The 19641-nt window shown below is 38.0% G+C and overlaps 2 protein-coding genes across 3 annotated transcripts in view; one reads left to right on the top strand and one right to left on the bottom strand.

Annotated features, from left to right (window-relative positions):
* Positions 1-3508: 3508 nt before the first annotated feature.
* Positions 3509-12764, bottom strand: LOC148371510 (uncharacterized). 2 transcript variants are annotated; one of them, XM_088327879.1, is made up of 6 exons: positions 12604-12752; positions 10639-10720; positions 8640-8836; positions 7035-7182; positions 5334-5456; positions 3509-3685 (listed from the first exon to the last, which is right to left on the bottom strand). In XM_088327879.1, exons 2-6 carry the CDS (start codon positions 10697-10699, stop codon positions 3624-3626), a joined length of 591 nt encoding a protein of 196 aa, XP_088184005.1. In that variant the 5' UTR covers positions 10700-10720; positions 12604-12752; the 3' UTR covers positions 3509-3623. The 2 variants fall into 2 exon arrangements, with proteins under 2 accessions (XP_088184005.1, XP_088184006.1); XM_088327880.1 differs by lacking the exon at positions 10639-10720 and having other exon boundaries at positions 12604-12764.
* A 6006-nt stretch (positions 12765-18770) lies between these two features.
* hpn (hepsin) overlaps positions 18771-19641 on the top strand; it is a 34486-nt gene continuing 33615 nt past the window's right edge. The window contains exon 1 of the mRNA XM_088326044.1: positions 18771-19113. The gene's annotated coding sequence lies outside the window, so the exon portion shown is untranslated. The remainder of the gene's footprint in view (positions 19114-19641) is intronic.

The following is a 19641-nucleotide window of genomic DNA, read 5'->3' as shown; positions in this document are numbered from 1 at the left end:
GCAGCCCTTTTCTCACTTTCACCATTTCTTTCATCATGCTATAATAACAATCATAAATAAAATAAAAGTCTACTGAGAAGAGCATGATGCACTCCCCAGCACCCCCTAGCTTCCATTCTTCGTACCTGATGTGTTTCGCTCTGAACAGTTCTGCTAAAAGTAAGATAAAAGCAGATAGGCGCAGTGAAAAATAAAGCATAGAAATGATGTGGTAGGGCACATTTAGCCAGTAGGCCATGAGTTTGACACATGTTTTATAAAGAGTCGGGGTCATCACAACAATGTGTGCAGAGATTGAGCACTGGTGTATCTTGCTCCACTCCCCGATGAGCGCCCTCTGGGGGAAGATGGCGTGTCAGATATTGACACGGTGAACCCCGTTGGGCATTGTGAACCGTTGATGTGCAGTTTACTTTAAAAAAAAGAATTAGTTAGCTAGTTAACTAGAAAGTCACTATTTCCGTGACTGGAAAGAAGTTGAATGTCAAATAATTTTGAATATTAAACAATGCAAATATTAAACACTGCGGTGACGTCTTTGCCCGGAGTTTACTTGTAGAGATGGGAATTCCGACTATTTTCAAAGAACCGTCTTTTTCGGCTCGGCTCACAAAAAATGTAGACTCTTAAGGGTCCCAACCGCTCTTTAGGTTGTTTTTGTTGCTTCAATCCCTACATTACCTATTATTATGAAAATTTGGCAAAAAATGACAAAAAGAGGGTAAAAAAAAGAAAAAAGGCAATGATAGTAAAAAAAGAATCAAATGACAAAAATCAATGACAAGAGGCAAAATAGAGATAAAAGAAGAAAAAAGAAGAAACTTTACATTTATATGAACACATATTATTTATATGACCACAGTAACACAGGGAATTTAATTAAAACATGTAAATGTTTTACATGTTGCCACAAAACATTAAGGTGAGGCTGCCACAAAAACATGTTTTAAAAGGCTCTGTTTCTGAATCAACTTTTCTCCAGGTCATTGTAATGTTTATCATTTGCATAATCCACAACAACAGAAACATCACCCTGCTTTTCTCCGTTTAGCCTTCCGTTACATCACTAACGACACACAATAGAATGCACTTGCCGGTGCTATAACACCGGTCTTGATTTTCAACTGGGCGACGTTGTCAGTCAGTAGATGTGGCTGCGCTCATCAGGCTACCGCTAACTCGATTGACGCGGGAGGCACTGCATTGTGGGATCTGTAGTTTGAGAGTCATCAGACTTTCATAGAGCCGGGCCATTATAGTAGATGTATATAAAATTATTTCACGAGTTGGATGTAATTGTACGCCGGGCAGGATGTGGCCCGTGGGCCGTGAGTTTGACACCTATGAGGCAGACTATTTATAGAGTGGAAAGGGAAGCATGCTGGGATTCACACAACGGATTAACAGGTAGAACTCTAGCAATGGGTAATGTACTGTATTTCTGACTTGTATCCTGAACAGAGGCAATGTATTTCTCTTTAGGTACAGACACTGCCCTACTTACGAACAAGATGAATTTGTTCACAAGTTGCTTCAGTGCTAGATTTTGTATGTTTAAGGTTTATATCAGTATGTTTAAGGTTTGTATAAGTAGCCTGTATTGTTTTGTACTAAAAGATAAACCTTTAATAAAATAATATGCTCTATAGAGATAAATAAAGTTAAGTTTAACTTACTTTTGGAAGATGGGCTTCAAGAGTTAGACGACCTTCTTCTCCGTGGTAGGAAGTGGCCGAAGAAAGCGTTTCAACCATTTTCTCAACCGCACCAAGCTTTCTTATTCTACTTTCATTTCAAAAGAAACGGCTCCCCTCTTCTTTACAATTTACACCAACCAAATTGAATGGATGCACGAGATATTAAATGATAAAAATGCAGACAATGCGCAAAACAAAATAACAAATCATAAGATAATTGATGCAAACAAAAAGGATTGAAACACCAACCAACGCACACCGGACTTATCATTGTCCCCCCTAGAAGTGTGCAACATATACCGTATTTTCCGCACTATAGGGCGCACCGGGTTATAGGGCGCACCCCCAAAAAATAGTTTTTGGTCCTATATCTTCCATAGATAAGGCGCACCGGATTATAAGGCGCTACAATGGGAACGTCGACAAAACAGTCAGATGATTCAGTCAAACTGATTACCCCCTTAACATTCCCAAAGCTTGCAAAGAAGCAAATACGTGTCGTAGACACGTGCGGATGCGGTGTCCGTACGATGTCACTTAAATGCGTCATTTCAAATATCATTCGGAAGGTTGAAGTCTTGGGATTCAAGAAATGCCAAACATTTCTATGTTTCTATTTTCGCTCACAACTTTACTGTGCATATGACAATAAACACTTGGAATTGAGTTTAATTCACTCAACTCATCACAGCAACATCAAGATAGTTCTAAAACAAGATACCGGGAAAATATAAAGCCGCATAACTCACCCAAGTTCTCACGTTCAATAATGATACGCAATCATGGTCTTCTTACAACCATGAGTGAAGTAAATCCAGGAGAGTAGAATATTTACAAATACAGACTAATGAAACATGTTTCTTTATGGCGTACTGTAGCAAGCTTGCTACGCCATTGCTAAACTCGTCCGATTGAAGGGTTTGTTTTGGGCATCTAGCCAATCCGAGGCTCCGAATAACTTAAGCCAACAGTGATCGATTCAAATGATGATTGACACATTGGTTAGCCAATGAAACGCCGGTATATAAATCCCAGCATACACCGCGGACTTGCTACGCCATTGCTAAACTCGGCCGATTGAAGGGTTTATTTTGGGCATCTAGCCAATCCGAGGCTCGGAATAACTTTAGCCAATAGTGATCGATTCAAATGATGATTGACACATTGGTTAGCCAATGAAACGCCGGTATATAAATGCCAGCATACACCGCGGACTACTCCTTGTTCGGGGTAAAATCAAGTCGGCGGCCGTTGAGTAAGTTGCGAAACCTTGGGAATTTAATATTGAGCCATATATAAGGCGCACTGTGTTATAAGGCGCATGGTCAGCTTTTGAAAAAAATTAAGACTTTTAGGTGCGCCTTATAGTGCGGAAAATACGGTAGTATGAATCGGTGACCATATGCGGTGCCCAGACTGACATCAGTACTAGATCTACTTTTCTCTGGGTGGGCAGTCCGTGGGTGGGCACTGCCCACCCCTGTTTCCCTCTGGTAACACCACTAGTCCACATACAAGTGTCTTAATGTGTTACTTTTCTGTACTAGACATTTCCCCGCAGATTTTTCTTAAAACGTAAGAGACAGACGCGTATGAGTTCATTTTAACGGCTGTTTCATCCGGTGAGGCTTGCACAAAAACAGAGATGAGTATAATCCTTTCATTTGCACATGCGGCTCTGTAGTCTGAAATTTATGGTAAATGGAGCGTTTTTTAAGATGCCACATAAGACCAGTTTGTCTTTTGATGGGTCACAGTACTGATTTATGCTCTGAAAAAAATGTTTATTGGTAGAAATAAAAAGCCAGGACTTGTGTTTGACTAGGTTTTTATTGAGGCTTCCAAAGCCTTTGATTGAGTCAATCATTATGAACGAACCTTGCAGTATAATTTTGATTTCGAATAAGTATTTTTTTCATGTTATGACTATGGCTTTTCAATTTTATCGGTTATAATTGAGAGTGTATCATCCTCCTCTTCCTTTCCCCCTGAAACAAAGAGAAACACACACAATACAGCTTTGAACAATCAAGGTCTCCAAAAATGATTAGTCAGAAAAAATTCTTACAAAATAAAAATGTCAAATATTCAAATCAATGGAGGTAGATTTGTGTCTTTATTATTCAATCCCAAATAAGTTGTTTCAAAATGTTTGAAAAAAAACTTCATGACAATCAGAAAAACCAGCAGTTTCAATCGAAGAAAATACGTGTTTGAATGCAAAAAAATATTTGACTTATGTATTACTCTCCGGTCTCCCGAAGTCCAAAATCAAGAGCCTGCAGGCTGGTACAAAATGCTGCAGCGAGGCTTTTAACTAAGAAAAGAAAGTTTGATCACATGACCCCGATTTTAGCTAACCTGCATTGGCTCCCTGTTATCTTAAGACGTGAGTTCACGGTTCTGTTGGTATTATACAAAATCATGCATAGGACTTGCTCCCTCATATCTTTCAGATTTAATTTCCCCCTATGTTCCGGTCTTCTATCTGAAAACACTAATCTCCTAGTGATCCCAAGAGCCAAGAAGAGATCCGCAGGTTCAAGAGCGTTCTCCATTCGGGATCCAATGTTATGGAATGCTCTTCCCCCTGAGATTTGATCTGCAATTTCAGTTGCACTATTTTAATCTAGGCCTAGAACACACTTTTATTCTCTAGCTTATAAATGACCTATATTTCCTGTGGACAATATCTGTATTGTTTGTTAATGCTATATCTATTGCTGACTGGTCATCCTTTTGATTTTATATTATATTTGAATTATTTTCCATTTTATATTCCATTTTATTGTTTGTTAATGCAACATCTATTGGTCATCCTGGAAGAGGTATTACCTCATGTTTGGTCCCTTCTCAAGGTTTCTTAATTTTCCTCATGTTGAGGTTTTTGAGTTTTTCGTTGCCCTCATGTGGGTTTTAGATCAGGGGATAGTGTAATAATAGTCTGTAGTTTGCAATAATCTCTGGTCCGTGCAGCCCTTTGAGAGTCTTTGTGATTAAGGGTCTCACAAATAAACGTGACTTGACTTGTCACTCACAGATTTGCATTCGAGCACTATTTTTTGGATTGAAAATATTTTCTTTGATTAAAGTCATCTATTCGGTGTTTGGTTCATGTTTTGGGTAGGTTTTCTCTTTAATATTTAATCCAAACAAAAATCGTTTCAATCAAGATTTAAAAAAAATAAAAAAAAAATAAAAAAAAAATAAAGTCATTTGCAGTGTTTTTTAATTTCCCTTTTTTTTGGAAGGATCTGAAAAACGTTTTGAAGTGTTTTTTTTTTCTCGATTGAATCCTTTTGACACAAATACCCCGCAGTGGGCGGGTGCTTTCCCATTGGTCAGACATGTTTGAGTGACAAGTGTCCAGACCTTGTCAGAAAGACGTTGTTGGTTTGGACACTTGTCACTCAAACATGTCTGACCAATAGGGAAGCACCCGCCCAGTGCGTCATATTTGTGTCAAAATGATTCAATGGAAAAAAAAACACTTTAAATAACTTGTTTATTTTTGTATTTTATTTTTGCATTCAAGCAGTTTTTCTCTGATTGAAAATGTATGTTTTGATTGAAACAACATTTTGGGGAATTGAATAATAGAGACACAAATATACCTCTATACAAATCTCCACTTACGGAAACATCTCTGGAAGGCCTCAGATTTCCGCAGAAATATGTAGGACAAAGCAAATACGAGAATGACGCCAAAGAAGCCCCCAATAGCACAGCCAATGAGGATAGCCATATTCCGGCCATTATCTAGAAGTGAACGAAACGGACATTAGTAGGGAAAATAGAGAGAAAATTGAAGGTTTAGAAACATAATAATCTGTGCTTCGTTTCGTCGCTGGTTGTTAAAGTGCACGCTTGATTAGAATGACCCGGGCCGAATTGAAGCCGGAGCTTCTGGTTTACTTCGGGCTTGGTCCCTTAAAACAAGTTAATCGGCGGGTAGGGGCTTGAACAACCGCGGGTCGTGTCGGGCTGGATTTTTTTAGGCCCCATGTTACCTCTAAAATAAAGTCACTCACAGGACCGGACCAAGCCTGGATAGGGCCCCAGGCGAAATTAGATTTGGGGCCCCTTATTACTTGATCATTTCTATACCTAGTAGAACTCATTCCATGTTCTACTCCAGGAATGGGAAAATATTTGGAGTCGGGGGCCTCATGTGACATATTCTATTTCTTTTGAAATAGATTAGTTTCATCAAATTGGTTTTGATACGGCCACAATTAGAGCAAAATAGTAAATGAGGTCTGTTTTAAGCACTGTTTTAAGTATTACAGTAGTTTTTAATTTAAAAAAAAAAAAGGTATTTCTGAAGTCGGAATTTTATCGAAGTTCTGTATTTTTGTACTGTTACTGTAGTTTTATTTAGCACTATTTTGTAGTAATTCTGAAGTAATTTTTTGTAGTATTTACATAATCATATTTCTGTAGTATTTGTTGTATTTCAAAAGTGAAATTCTAGTTGTATATTTGTAGTATTTTCATAGTTTTTTGTATTATTACAGTAGATCTATAATTACAGAATTTTGTAGTATGACTGTAGTATTATTGTTTTAGTATTTTTCAACTAGCTGTTATATTTTGTAGTAAATCCATATAAAAATGCTTGCTGTATCGCTGCAGTATTTCTGTAGTATATTTGTTCTACAGTGTTGCTGTAGTTTTATTTTTGTACTATTTTTGTGATATTTCCATAGAATTTTTGTAGTATCGCTATAGGTGTAATTTGCAGTACTTCTGTTGCAAACCTTGTGTAGTAGTATTTTTGTAGTAGTATGTCTCTAGTTGTTTTTTATATTATAGTATTATGTATTGGTATTTTTTTAATATTTCACTAGTAGTATAATTGATGTATTTCCAAATCTGTATTTTAGTAGTATTGTTTTAGAATATTTGTAGTATTTCCATAGAAGTATTTTGTTATATCTCTTTAGTACTTTTGTAATATTACTGTAGTTGTCCTTTTGTAGTATTTTAGGAGTGAATAATTCTGTAGTAGTATTTTGTTTTATAGTATTACTGTGTTTTTGTAGTAATTCTATACTATTTTTTATGTTCAGAACGAAAGCAAAAGAATACATGAGGTCCCTGTTTTTAAGCACTCTATTTGATATCTAATTTTGTAATTATTGTGTCGTATTTTTGTTATATTTCTGTAGAAGTATGTTTGAGTGAACAAAGTGACAAAGTTGGCGCCAAAAAAGTGAACCACACTTGGGGGCCCCCTAGTGGTCGCGGGGCCCTAAACAGCCCGTTGGCTCGCTTATATCCTGGGCGGGCTCTTGTAACTCCTGATAACGAATGTCTGTTATTCAGTAAACTTACCGTAAACGCGTAGTGTGGCAGAAGCAGAGTTGAAACCATCTGGCAGTTGACAAACGACCATTGTGTTGTTATCGGAGTAAGAGGTTCCCTTGAAGGTCCACACAGCCAGTGACTGTCCATCTTTATTATCACAACTTCCACTAAGAGCCTTTTGGACAAAATGACAAACCATTATAAAAATTGCAGATTTCATTCTGGTCTCATAGATATGTAGTAATACCAGGAGTTAAAACTTGATATTCAATCCAAACATTTTACCAGCATTAGAAAACGTTGGTTTGTGTCGTCTATGAACTCCTAAAGAAACCATATTAAAAGCAAAACATATTTCCCTCTCTCTTTCTTACTTTTTCTCTCTCACTCTCTCTCTCATCCTCTCTCATTTCTTCTCTTTCTTTCTCTTCCTCTGACTCTTTATTTACTCTCTCTCTCTCTCTCTCTCTCTCTCTCTCTCTCTCTCTCTCTCTCTCTCTCTCTCTCTCTCTCTCTCTCTCTCTCTCTCGACCACTATGTTTTCCTTCTTCACTCTTTCTTTCTCTCCCTCTCTCTGTCTCTATATTTCTTATCTCTTCATTTTCCTCCCTCTCTGTCTCCATATTTCTTCTCTCTTTTTTTCAATTCCCTTTGTTTCTTTGTTTTGTTGTTTGTTTGTTTGTTTCTTTCTTTCATTCTTTCTTCCTCTCTTCTTTGTTTGTTTGTTTGTTTGTTTCTTTCTACTCTCTTCGCTCTCTTTCTCTCTCTATTCTCTTTTTTTCTTACCCTCCCTCTCTCTCTATTTCTCCTTTTTGTCTCTCTTTCTGTCTCTCAATTTCTTATCTTTTTCTCACACAGATTTATTTTGTGTTTGAATAATATTTAATTCGTGATCTAATTAAGTTGTAATTACTGATAGAAACCTGAAATATTCTTTACTCATACCTGTCTACAGTGATGGGCACGTTACTTTAAAAAAGTGATCAGGTATAGTTACTCACTACTTCTTCCAAAAAGTAACAAACAGGTACTCTTTCTGTTTATTTGTCTCTCCTTTTCTCTCTTTGCATCTTTCTCCTCCTCTCTTCCCCCTCTATTTCTATTTCTCTCTTTCTTTATCCCTCCCTTTCTATCTCCCTCCCCCCTCTCTCTCCTATTTTTATTTCCCTCTCTCACTTTTTTAATCTAATCTACTCTTCTGGTTTTAATTAGTTTGACACCCCTGGTCTAGTGGTAAACTGTTGCTACTCTCCCCCCTACTACTTGGTTTCGATTCCCGTTGTTTACAGTGTTTTGCAACCTAGGTCAGCAAATTGATCAGTCTTTGCACTATCACTACTCAAATAAAGTACCAGTACTTTTACCACAAATCCAAACGTATGCCTATTATGCATTTCAAATTGTATCCATTGTATTCTGTGGTATATAAGGTGCACTCTCAAATTTCTGGCCAAATTGGAGTTTTTAGGTGAGCCTCATTGGTTCAGAAAATACTATAATTTACTAGCCTCGGCCCTGTGGTTTTTCTGCCATGTGGCCTGTGAGCTCAAATGAAATGAACAGGGATTATCAAAATGTGCGATTTGTTCGTATTTATCTTTGGTCTGAGTTGCACAATTGATATTGTCTGACCTGGGCGATATCTTCCACATGGCCACCAGGGCAAGTTAGGCTATAATTTCTGCTACTCCCAGACAAGGTGAGGGTGATAGGTGTTTCTTCAGGCACAGCACAGGTAAACACGGCAGGGTCCCCTAAATACACGGAGACATCCTTTGGTCTGGTCAATATCTCTCCTATGGTGCTTGGAGGTGTTGTGCTTATTTGTCCTAAAAATTTCAAGAGTAATGCATGTCATCAAAACAGTAGATTTAAAACAAGTCAAGTCAAGTCATGTTTATTTGTATAGCCCTTAATCACAAGGAGTCTCAAAGGGCTATACAGACTATTATGACAGCATCCCCGGTTCTAAATCCTACATGAGGGCAAGGAAAAACTCAAATACCTCAACATGAGGAAAATGAAGAAACCTTGATCATACATGAGGTCATCCCCAATGATTTCTAAATAAATGAAACCAAATATTGACAGTAAATAATGTATATACAGTGCCAGTAATACATTTTTTTAGGCTGGGTTCACACTGCAGAAAAAATGTTTTTTTTTTGCATGGACGAGGCCTTTATAGCTGATCTGTGAAACACCGGACTCAGATCCCTTTCACAAGTTTTCCTAAATCTGATACAAATCAGATCTTTTGAAATGCAACTCCTGTCTGAATGGACGGAGTGCATTCGTGCGCCATGCATGTCATCAATGGTGGCAGACATTATTGTCCTGCCTTTAAACAGGCAGAAAAAAATGGAAAAATAAACAGCAACAGCAGTCAAAAATGCAGTGTGTCGTGAATTCACACGTTAGCGGAAGAGGAACACCTGTTTATTTTGTAACTCATGGTACTTCGGGTCATGCCCAAATATCCATTTCCGGCCGTGCCCACATCCGGGCCCGCCCCCAAGTCCCGCCCCCTCGCGACGTACGACATGGAGGCCTGCCCAACTAGATTTAGCCCTTGCCCCTTCGTCACTGGTTAACCTCTTCATGACGTCGCCAGATAAACCTCAACGTATAATTTTTCCCCATATTCTATAGGTTTTTTCTTTTCATTTCAAATTGAGTTGCACGAAACAATTTTTGTCCAGGATTTTCTTTTTTTTTTATAAGACCGATTTCTTCTTGCCCATTTGACTGTGATCTGGACCGTCTCGGTCACCAGTGGCAGACGAAAACCTAATCGTAGATTGTTAACTTTCTAGCGCTCCATGAGCAGATAGCTGTGAGTAACAGGTGTCAAACTGTGTAAGGTTTAGTTTGTTAAAGGTAATTTGAATCATTATTAATATACCAGGGCAGCACGGCGGCGCAGTGGTTAGCGCATGTGCGGCACAGTTCATGTCTTAGGAACCTCCTGTGTGGGTTCAAATCCAACTCCAGACTTCCTGTGCGGAGTTTGTATGTTCTCCCCGTGCTTGCGTGGGTTTCCTCCGGGCACTCTGGTTTCCTCCCACTTTCCAAAAACATGCATTTCAGGGGAATTGGCCGGTCAAAATTGTCCCTATGTGTGGGTGAGCGAGTGAGTTGTCTGTCCCTGTGTGCCCTGCGATTGGCTGGCAACCAGTTCAGGGTGTCCCCTGCCCACTGCCGGATGATTGCTGGGATGGGCTCCAGCACCCCCGCGACCCTACTGAGGATAAGCGGTGTAGCTAATGAGATGAGATGAGATGAGATTAATATACCAGAAAATCATCAAAGAAGATAAGGACAGAAACGGATGGAATCTTGTGTTTTTAATCCCGATTCACGATGACAAATGAAGGACCTGAAAATACAAAATTTGATTCGAATGAAAATTGTTGGAGTGGCCTAATTTGAAGTCAAGCCTTGAAACTAATTGAAATGACATCATATGTTATGGACTTCAAAAGGCTGTTTCTCAAAGAAATTTTGCTCAAATAATTTGTTTTTAATTTAGCTGTTTTTATTATATGTTGTCTTTGAATGGTTTTCAGTGTTGGCAAAAATATAGGATACTGCAAATTTGAGCTTTTTGGGGGGAAGGGGTATTGCATACCTGATGAGAGTGTGAAGATTTGGAACAAGACCAGTAGAAAAATATTAGTGTTCTTCCTCATCCTGTGTATTTTACTCTCAGTCTGTTAAAATTTGAGATAAAAGAGATGTTTTAGAATATCAACTCAACTAATCATAGTGGAAACATAGAATGAAATATTATCCTTAAAAAATATCCTCAGTCAGTATCTGCAACTTCCCCTTTGCTATATTGTTGATTATACTGTTGGAGTCTATCTATCTATCTATCTATCTATCTATCTATCTATCTATCTATCTATCTATCTATCTATCTATCTATCTATCTATCTATCTATCTATCTATCTATCTATCTATCTATCTATCTATCTATCTATCTATCTATCTATCTATCTATCTATCTATCTATCTATCTATCTATCTATCTATCTATCTATCTATCTATCTATCTATCTATCTATCTATCTATCTATCTATCTATCTATCTATCTATCTATCTATCTATCTATCCATCCATCCATCTATCTATCTATCTATCTATCTATCTATCTATCTATCTATCTATCTATCTATCTATCTATCTATCTATCTATCTATCTATCTATCTATCTATCTATCTATCTATCTATCTGGTGCGCCTTACAGTGCAGAAAAATACGGTAGTTATCAGGAAAAGTAATTATTTACGTTACTATAAAAAGAAGTTGTCGCATGTCAAAGAATTTGAAATGTTCTCACAAGCCGAGACAACTGCTCAAGTCGGTAACTGCAAACTTCAAAGTCAACAGTAAAACCATATAAAGTGATTATCGGATACCTCTAAGTCATGTTATGCTCTTGATAACACAAGAAATACATTACCCATAATGCCACATTGTTACTGAGCATGTGCAGTGTGTCCCATAGTATTTACAGTTGTATGTTAGGGTTTACTTTACTGAATTTATTTAAATGAAAGCACAGTAACGCATACCTGTCAACCTGTACGTTTTTGCATTTTAAGACGTGTACGACATGCAAGAAAATCTCTACGGAAAAATGCAAATTTGTCAATTATGGGTACCATCCGGTAAACACCGACTATCACGAAACGGCAAATCAATCAAGTCAAGCGAGTTCGCCGCTGAAGCCTATCTCGTTATCGTTTTTTTCTTTGCAAACGAAGCGAGCGGTTTGATGCTACTGTGCGCATGCGTCTGCCGCCTGGGGATTCCCCATCATGCAACATTCCGAAAAAAAGGTGTACGATTATTTTGTATTTTTTACGGGAAAATATGTCAGTTGGTACGGGCATGGAGCTGTGGGGGTTGACAGGTATGGTAACGGTAACGGCGTTGTAACAGTGAATATTATGGGTAAGAATACCCTATTGCTGTAAAATTAACGTCGTTACGTAACTGTGTTATTTAGTAACATGTTATTCCCAATATTGAGACCAAGTAAATGAATCTGATCTTGTTTAACATAAACGAACGGACGAACATATTGGCAACCTAAACCTGTTACACATGGCTCGTGTTTGAATTCATTGGATGCAAGAATTCAAGAACCAAAAAGAAAATTAAAAATACACTTCCACTTCCTGTTTGGCGACCTTTTGTGTACTAGAAAAATAAAGCAGGCCATCTGGCAAATCGCCGGTTTGGCAGTGCGGCAAGGTTAGGTGTGGAACTGGTATTACGGGAAAGAGGTTTTACTAAAGGTTATCAATTGCAATGATCTTGCTGAGAATAACACAGTAACAAAAAGACAAAAATAACAAAAGATAGCTTTGTGATATTCTATGTACCGAATACTCCCTAAGGCAGGGGTCTTCGACCTTTTTCAAGCGTTGAGCTCATTTTTGTTATTAATTAGCGCAACGGGCACCCCATTTAATGTGAATTTAAAAATAGTGACTTTGCTAGATGGCTTGCTAAATTAGATAAATTATTTAGTGATTTGCATTTAAATTCAGGAATAAATAAATCAAAAAATATTACTCACCTGCTTTTGAATGAAATCTTTCCAGCATAACACTTCCTAAATAATGATAATGTTTGATAAATACATCCAAAAGTCTTTTTAACCTGGAAGTCCAATGACATTTGAGGAAGAAACTACTCTGCAGTCAAGAGAGTCATTCTCCGACTAAAGTGAAACATCACTGCAAGAAACGCAAACAGGTTGAGCTAGCTTAAAGTGTCTGCTTATTAGTGAGATTCCTTTTGCTTGAAAGCAATATGTACTGCAACAACGCGCAATAACAATATAGAGAGTGTAAACAAGAAAACAGTGTCTTAAGAATCACGTCTCATTGTGAAATTTAGACAAACTTTTTCATTCGATTTCTTTGAATTTAAATTTTTAGGCCGGGATTGGGGGTTGGTCATCAATTTTGTTTTCCCTATAAACCTTTATCTACCTAAATTAATAAATGAATGAATGAATGAATAATTTGATCCATATATGAGTGAATAAATGCATACATAAATGAAACATTATTCCAAACATGAGAAGAACAAAAACATAAGTCAGAAGAATGGTAAATAGTAAGTGGTCTTCATTTATGTAGCGCTTTTCAAGTCAATGAAGACCTCCCAAAGTGTTTTACAATGTGCTTCACACTTACCAATTCACACACACACTCGCACACCAATAGGGAGTCAGCCATGCAAGGCACCTACCTGCTTATTGGGGGCATTAGGGATTCAGTGTCTTGCCCAGGGACAATTCGACATATGACAAAGAAAAAAACATTACAACGTAACATGTCCAAAAAGGAATGGAAAGAAGCATATACTTATTTAATCCTGCCTCTTTTTACTCCCTTATAATTGTGTCTCACAGGCTCTCCTGTATATTAACATGTAACAAACACCTCACGAATGCACATATCTACATAGGTTTATATTACAAACCAAAAGGGAAGTAAAGATAATAATGATATTATATAATAATATAATAATAATATAATATTATAATAAAGATAATGATATTAATAGTAATGATAATTTTTTTGAATATTTCAAGCTATAGCAAAAGTCAAACAAAAAAAAAATAACATAGAAGCAGGTCACAAAAGGTAACACGAAAAGGGAAGTATATAGAAGACATTTGGTCCCTGTCCAGTCCCCAATCTTCTGTAGATGCACAGTCACTTAATTATCATCATCATCATCATCATTGCTGTCTCCATACATCTTTAGCATAGCATACAATAAGAATATCTTTTACAATCACAATAATTCTCCTTGGTGCTCATGGTGAAAACTGACAGTTTTGTGGTGTGTTGTCCATCGTACATAGTAGCTTTGAACCTGTTGCTAGAGGGGAGCGGCCCCCAGGTAGCAGGAGCACCCATTGCTTAGTGTCCTAAATTGTGCATTAAAAAGACAAAACATGAAAGTTTGAGCCAGAGCGGATACACCTCCAGCATCAACGCTTCCGCTTGTCTGCCCTAACTAGTTCTGTGGGACATGTCTGTTTTGTGTTATTAATAAAAGTTATTACAATATGATTGCATCTCCATCCGTTTAGTTTTTGTTTCAGTTTTCACCCTCAAAACCAACATATTTATTGACTCATTGTTAACAATGCCTAACTGAGTTCTAAGAGCCCTTCTGATTTGTTTTCCACTGCGGCTTCTGTGGGCAGCACGGTGGCGCAGTGGTTAGTGCGTGTGCGGCACATTTCTGAGGTCGTGAGATCAGACCCCCTGTGTGGAGTTTGCATGTTCTCCCCGTGCTTGTGTTTTCCTCTGGGCACTCTGGTTTCCTCCCACATTCCAAAAACATGCATGTCAGGTTAATTGGCCAGTCCATTTTGTCCCTAGGTGTGAATGAGCGAGCGAGTTGTCTGTCTCTGTTTCCCCTGCTACTGGTTGGCAACCAGTTCAGCGTGTCCCCTGCCCACTGTCCGAAAATAGCTTGGATGGGCTCCAGCAACCCCGCGACCCTACTGAGGATAAGCGGTGCAGATAATGGATGGATAAAGGCAGCTGATTGGTTCCCCGCCCTATTTAAGCTCAGTCTTTTCACTCACCTGTTCTCAGTCCGTCAGTAAACTTTTGTTTCTACAAGCATTTTGACTCTGACTCCCATCGGTCCCGCTTTTTGCACCCGTTCTCCACCCGTTTGTTCCTGATCTCCCCGTTTGTTTCCAGCTACGACCTGTTTTTTGACCCCGACCACGTTTTGCTCTGCCATCCAGGCTTACGACCCGTTTTTGATCCCAACCACGTTTCTGCTCTTCTGTCCCGGCTATTGACCCGTTTTTTCCGTCCTCGACACCACGATCTCCCGCTCCGGAAGATTCACTTACGCATTCGGAACACATTCCGGTTCTGTGAGCGGCTTGCTTCGCGCGTCCAGCGAGCACCAGACCGCGAGCAACGCCTTTCCTCTTTGTCTCAATAAACTTGTGGTTAACGTTACGCATCTGGGTCCTAATTCCATTCTGGTCGTGACAAGGTCCATAGATATCACTAGACATTAATGAATATGATTCTAAAAGATTCTCACTTTAGCAGTTAATCCTATATCATGTTGACAAAAATAACAGACAGACTAAAACAGGCTTCATATTAACAAGTCTTATACATTTTTGCAGTTGTCATGTAAAATGTCATTTTAAAAAAGAACAACAAAAAACGCAACACTTTTTATTGAGAAGAACGTCTTGTATTCCAAAATTGCTTTGTATACAAGAATCCTGTAGTTGGGAGTCACTGCCCTTTTGGTTTTTAGCCTTATGCTTGTTCCGTTGTTGGGGTCTTATCTCAACTTGAGATTTACTTGAGAATCTATTTTTGACAGCTTTTGCCACCGTTTCCGGACATTGACCGTGACAGGAATGCATAGAAAATATCTGCAGACCAATGTCATTTGTGATTAAACAAATGACACAACATGATTACTGATAAATTGTTATAGTCTTTGTTTACTCGTTTTAAATTGTGGGTATTGTTTTGATTTGAGTTAATTTACCAGCACATGATCCAGTGTTTGGTTCACTGAATTCCTTGGTGTCTGAGAAAAACAGAAAAAGCGTAATCAAAACATGAAAAGGATCAATTTGGCATCTTATTGGTATTGGAAAACACATGAAACCAAGTGCAGGGGGAGAAAAAGGTGAACTAAGAAAAGGATAGACATTAATAAATGCAAGAAAAAACGAGGAGTCCATAAACACAGAGAAAAAAAATCACAAGAATAAAAGTCAAGTCATGTTTATTTGTATAGCCCTTACTCACAAGAAGAGTCAAAGGGCTGTAAAAACTTATGACACCATCCCCTGAACTAAAACCTACACGAGGGCAGTGAAAAATTAAAAAACCGTAGAATGAGAAAATTAAGAAACCTTGAAAAGGGGGCACACAGGTAATCCTCCTTCCAGGATTACCAGACTGCAATGGGTATTGCAAGGGCATCAACAAACAATACACAGGCATCATCATCATCAACATGAAACAAGTCATTCATCAGCTATAGAATAGAACTGTGTTTAAGCCTAGATTTAAACAGTTCCACTGAGGTTGCTGATTAAATCTCAGAGGGCAGAGCATTCTACAGGACCAGGGCCTAAATGAAAGAACGCTCTCTAACCTGCCGGTTTCTTCTTGGCTCTTGGCATCACTAGTAGATCAGCATTTTCCGAGTGTAGGGTGAGTATAAGAGGAGATACATCTGAAATATATGAAAAGGCAAGGCCATGCATACTTTTGTATAATACCAACAGAACCTTAAAATATCATCTTAAACTGACAGGGAGCTAGTGCTGGTCAGCCAAAATCGGGGTAACATGACAAAAAAGCAACAACAAGTCACATTAGCTCAGGCCCTAGGATGACGTACACAGCAAGGCTGAACTGAATTTCCACGACATCAAACCGACACAGTGACCTGAAATAAACCAGGAACTAAATACTTCAGGCACTTACATACTACAAACACTTCCTTGTGAACATTGCGTACTTAAAACATAAAAATCCTCCTTGGCAAATCACTGGTCTCTCCAACTTTGTTGATGACACTGTCATTGAGAATTTCTTTATCAGTGTACAACAACATGAAGGCCTGCAAAAGTTCTTGAGACGGTGTGCTTCTTAGCCTAGTTTTCACAGATCTTAAAGCAGAGAAAACATACAACCTGAGTTCAGGAAATGGTCAACAGGAATATGCCAGCCCAGTGACATGATAGGCATCTGTGCAGAGTTTATATTGTAAGAAGACCTGCCTTTTTCTTCTTTTTTCACGTTTTTCTTCATTGTTTCCTTTTTCCCAAGCTTTTTTTCTTCTTTTCATTTTCCTTGTATTATTTTGATTATTCTAGCCTTTTGCTTCTTTTTTCTTCTTTGATTATTGGTCTTTCTTTTTCTCTCTCTTTGCCTTTATTTTTTTTTACTGTTGTTTCTTTTTTTTTTTTTTTAAAAAAGTCTTTTTCATTTTAAGCTTTATTTCTCCCCCAAAAGTAATCTTGTGCATAATGTTACATAATAATTTTTCAAGAGGCTTTTGAGAGCCAAAATAGCAGGCTCTTTTCAGTGAGCTGAGCCGAAAGAGTCGCTTCTTGAACAAGAGATTTCCCGTAACTATGAGTTTATTTGAGTGAGAGTAACTACCTAACTACTAAATTCTGCAAACACATAGCACAACACACTCCAGGGACAAACAGAAGACAGGCAAAAAGTTCTAGATGAGTAAATGTAAGAGTCTTTTAACGCATTTCTTTTCCTTTTCCTGCCTTTTTTAGCTCTACCTACACCTTTCTGCCCTCCATCATACTTGACTCCTCTCATTCGTGCTGTTCTGTAATCATTTTACCACTACATACCTATCAACCTGTACGTTTTTGCCGTACAAAGTACGTTTATTATGCATTTGAAGACGTTTACGACGTACAAGAAAATCTGTACGGAAAACGCAAATTTGTCAATTATGGGTGCCATCCGGTATACACCGACTATCACGAAACGGTAAATCAATCAAGTCAAACGAGTTCGCCGCGCTAGCCTCTATCTCGGTATCGTTTATTTCGTTGCAAACGAAGCGAGCGTTTGATACTACTGTGCGCATGCGTCTGCCACTGTAGTGCCTAATTTCGACTCCCCTGCAAAATTCCCCCCCTCGTGTGAACGCGCATTCTGCTGCGCCTTCGGCAATAGCAATCGTATTCTATATAATAAGCTTCTTAAAACAATAAAACATTATTTTGTTGTTGAGTTATTGTTTTTGTTCTGTTTTTATTTTAATGTCCGAAATAAAGTATTCATTCATTCAAATTTAAAATACAAGCATCAATGGTTGATATTGTGGTTTGGTTTACAAAATAGAAATGCCTACTAATTTTTACCTCCAAAAATATATTTATTTACAAATTTAAATTTAAAGTGTTACTAAAGGATATTTTAGTTACGCTGATAACAATTGTTCTTAATTTTTTGTTATTTTTCTTGTTTTATTTTTATTTTTTTTCTTGTTTTATTTTTTATTTTATTATTAAGAATATGTACAGAATGATATAATGAAACACATGTACAATATAACATGTTAAACTACATAAATAAACACGTTTGAAAAAAAATATGGTGTAAGATTATTTTGTATTTTGTAAGGGAAAATATGAAAGTTTGTAAGGGCATGGGGCCGTGGAGGTTGATAGGTATGCCACTACGAAAAGAATAATGCTGGTGCGCCAAATCAACTTAAAATTTGGCAGGTGAGAATTCTCCCAGATGGTAAAACTCACCTCATCTGTTGCGCTGAACGTCACCAAATAGCTAACTAGAATTTTGAATGCCTGAGTAAGGTTAGATAGTGCAATTTATAGATACATGTCAAAATTCCTTTTTTTGGTTCAGCCAGCCCAAACACGGGCCAACCCTTCGGGAAATCTCCCATTATTCCCGATAAGTTACACCAGCATGGCTCGAGAGCTATTTTCAGAACAGGGGGCACCCTGGTCCACAGAGGCACCATGTCGGAGACCCCCTGGTTTAGTGATATCACAGTCAATAGTAAATTTAATTTCAGGGTTTTTTTTCTAAAATCAAAGCAGAAACATTAGTACCCTCGTAAAAAATAATTAGCCCGACATATTTATTGTTTGTAAACCTTCATGGAAATCGAAAATATTCCAGTGATTACGTCACAGTGGTCACGTACGTCCATTTCTCCTCACCGCACGTCCACTTTACGACTAAAGTTGGAGTTTAACCCTACAAATTCCCTTTTGCCGTGGCTTGTCTCCCAAAATTGACGTTAGCTTGAAATTAATAGCTAAGTAGTATTCGGTTAATTGGTAGTATGATGGAATAAATCAAAGAAAACCGGCGTACACGAAATGTTTATCCTAGCGCTTTGCTGGGGTCGATAACCTGCAAGGGAATCCAGGGAAAAACAGAAACGGACATTTGATGCGCTGACAACGCTCAAACAAATTTTGTCGTTTGACTCTATTCTTGAAGAAGCTGAATCCCTGCGAATCACCAGTACACCTGCTTTAAGAGGAGACTAGGTGAGCTGTAATTTATGATATAGTTAGGAAAACTTTGTCGATGCATACATTCTTACACTAACTAAACATATGTCTTTTATATATTTAAAATACTAACACGGGTACTAGCTAGATTTTGCATGAACTAACTAGTATGTGTTGATTTGTTTGAACCTGATTTTATTATACGGATAGCTCTTTGTATGCATTGGCGGTGGTCCTAAAGTCAAGGGCGTAGTTTTGCCATGGACGGATGGGACGGGTCCCCCACCAATATCGAACCATCGTTGATTTTCGCTCCATCAATATTATGCGATCACTCGAAAAGGGCCCTATTCTACTAATACCAAGCCCAAACATACATACACCCTTGCCTAAAATGCTACACATCCCTTGCTGTATCGCCAGTGTTGGGCATGCACTTTAAAAAATTAACAAGTTATATTTACTCACTACTTCCCTTGCACAATAGTATTGCCCTTTACACATAGGTTAACTGCTGTTAAAAGTGTCGATGAAAATTGTTCAAACCTCATACTGTTAGAAATT

This window comes from Urocampus carinirostris, chromosome 2, assembly GCF_059441175.1.
Source record: "Urocampus carinirostris isolate Australia breed hairy pipefish chromosome 2, RoL_Ucar_1.0, whole genome shotgun sequence".
NCBI lineage: Eukaryota > Metazoa > Chordata > Actinopteri > Syngnathiformes > Syngnathidae > Urocampus > Urocampus carinirostris.
This window is presented reverse-complemented; position numbering and strand designations above follow the sequence as displayed.

What these genes read in the sequence shown, in the direction of transcription:
- LOC148371510 (XM_088327879.1), bottom strand. Translation starts at nt 10,699, where the DNA reads ATGAGGAAGAACACTAATATTTTTCTACTGGTCTTGTTCCAAATCTTC. An exon ending in AATCTTCACACTCTCATCAG is followed by an intron (nt 8,837 to 10,638) that starts GTATGCAATACC and finishes TGAAATTTTTAG; the next exon opens with GACAAATAAGCACAACACCT. An exon ending in TGCCACACTACGCGTTTACG is followed by an intron (nt 5,457 to 7,034) that starts GTAAGTTTACTG and finishes GTTCACTTCTAG; the next exon opens with ATAATGGCCGGAATATGGCT.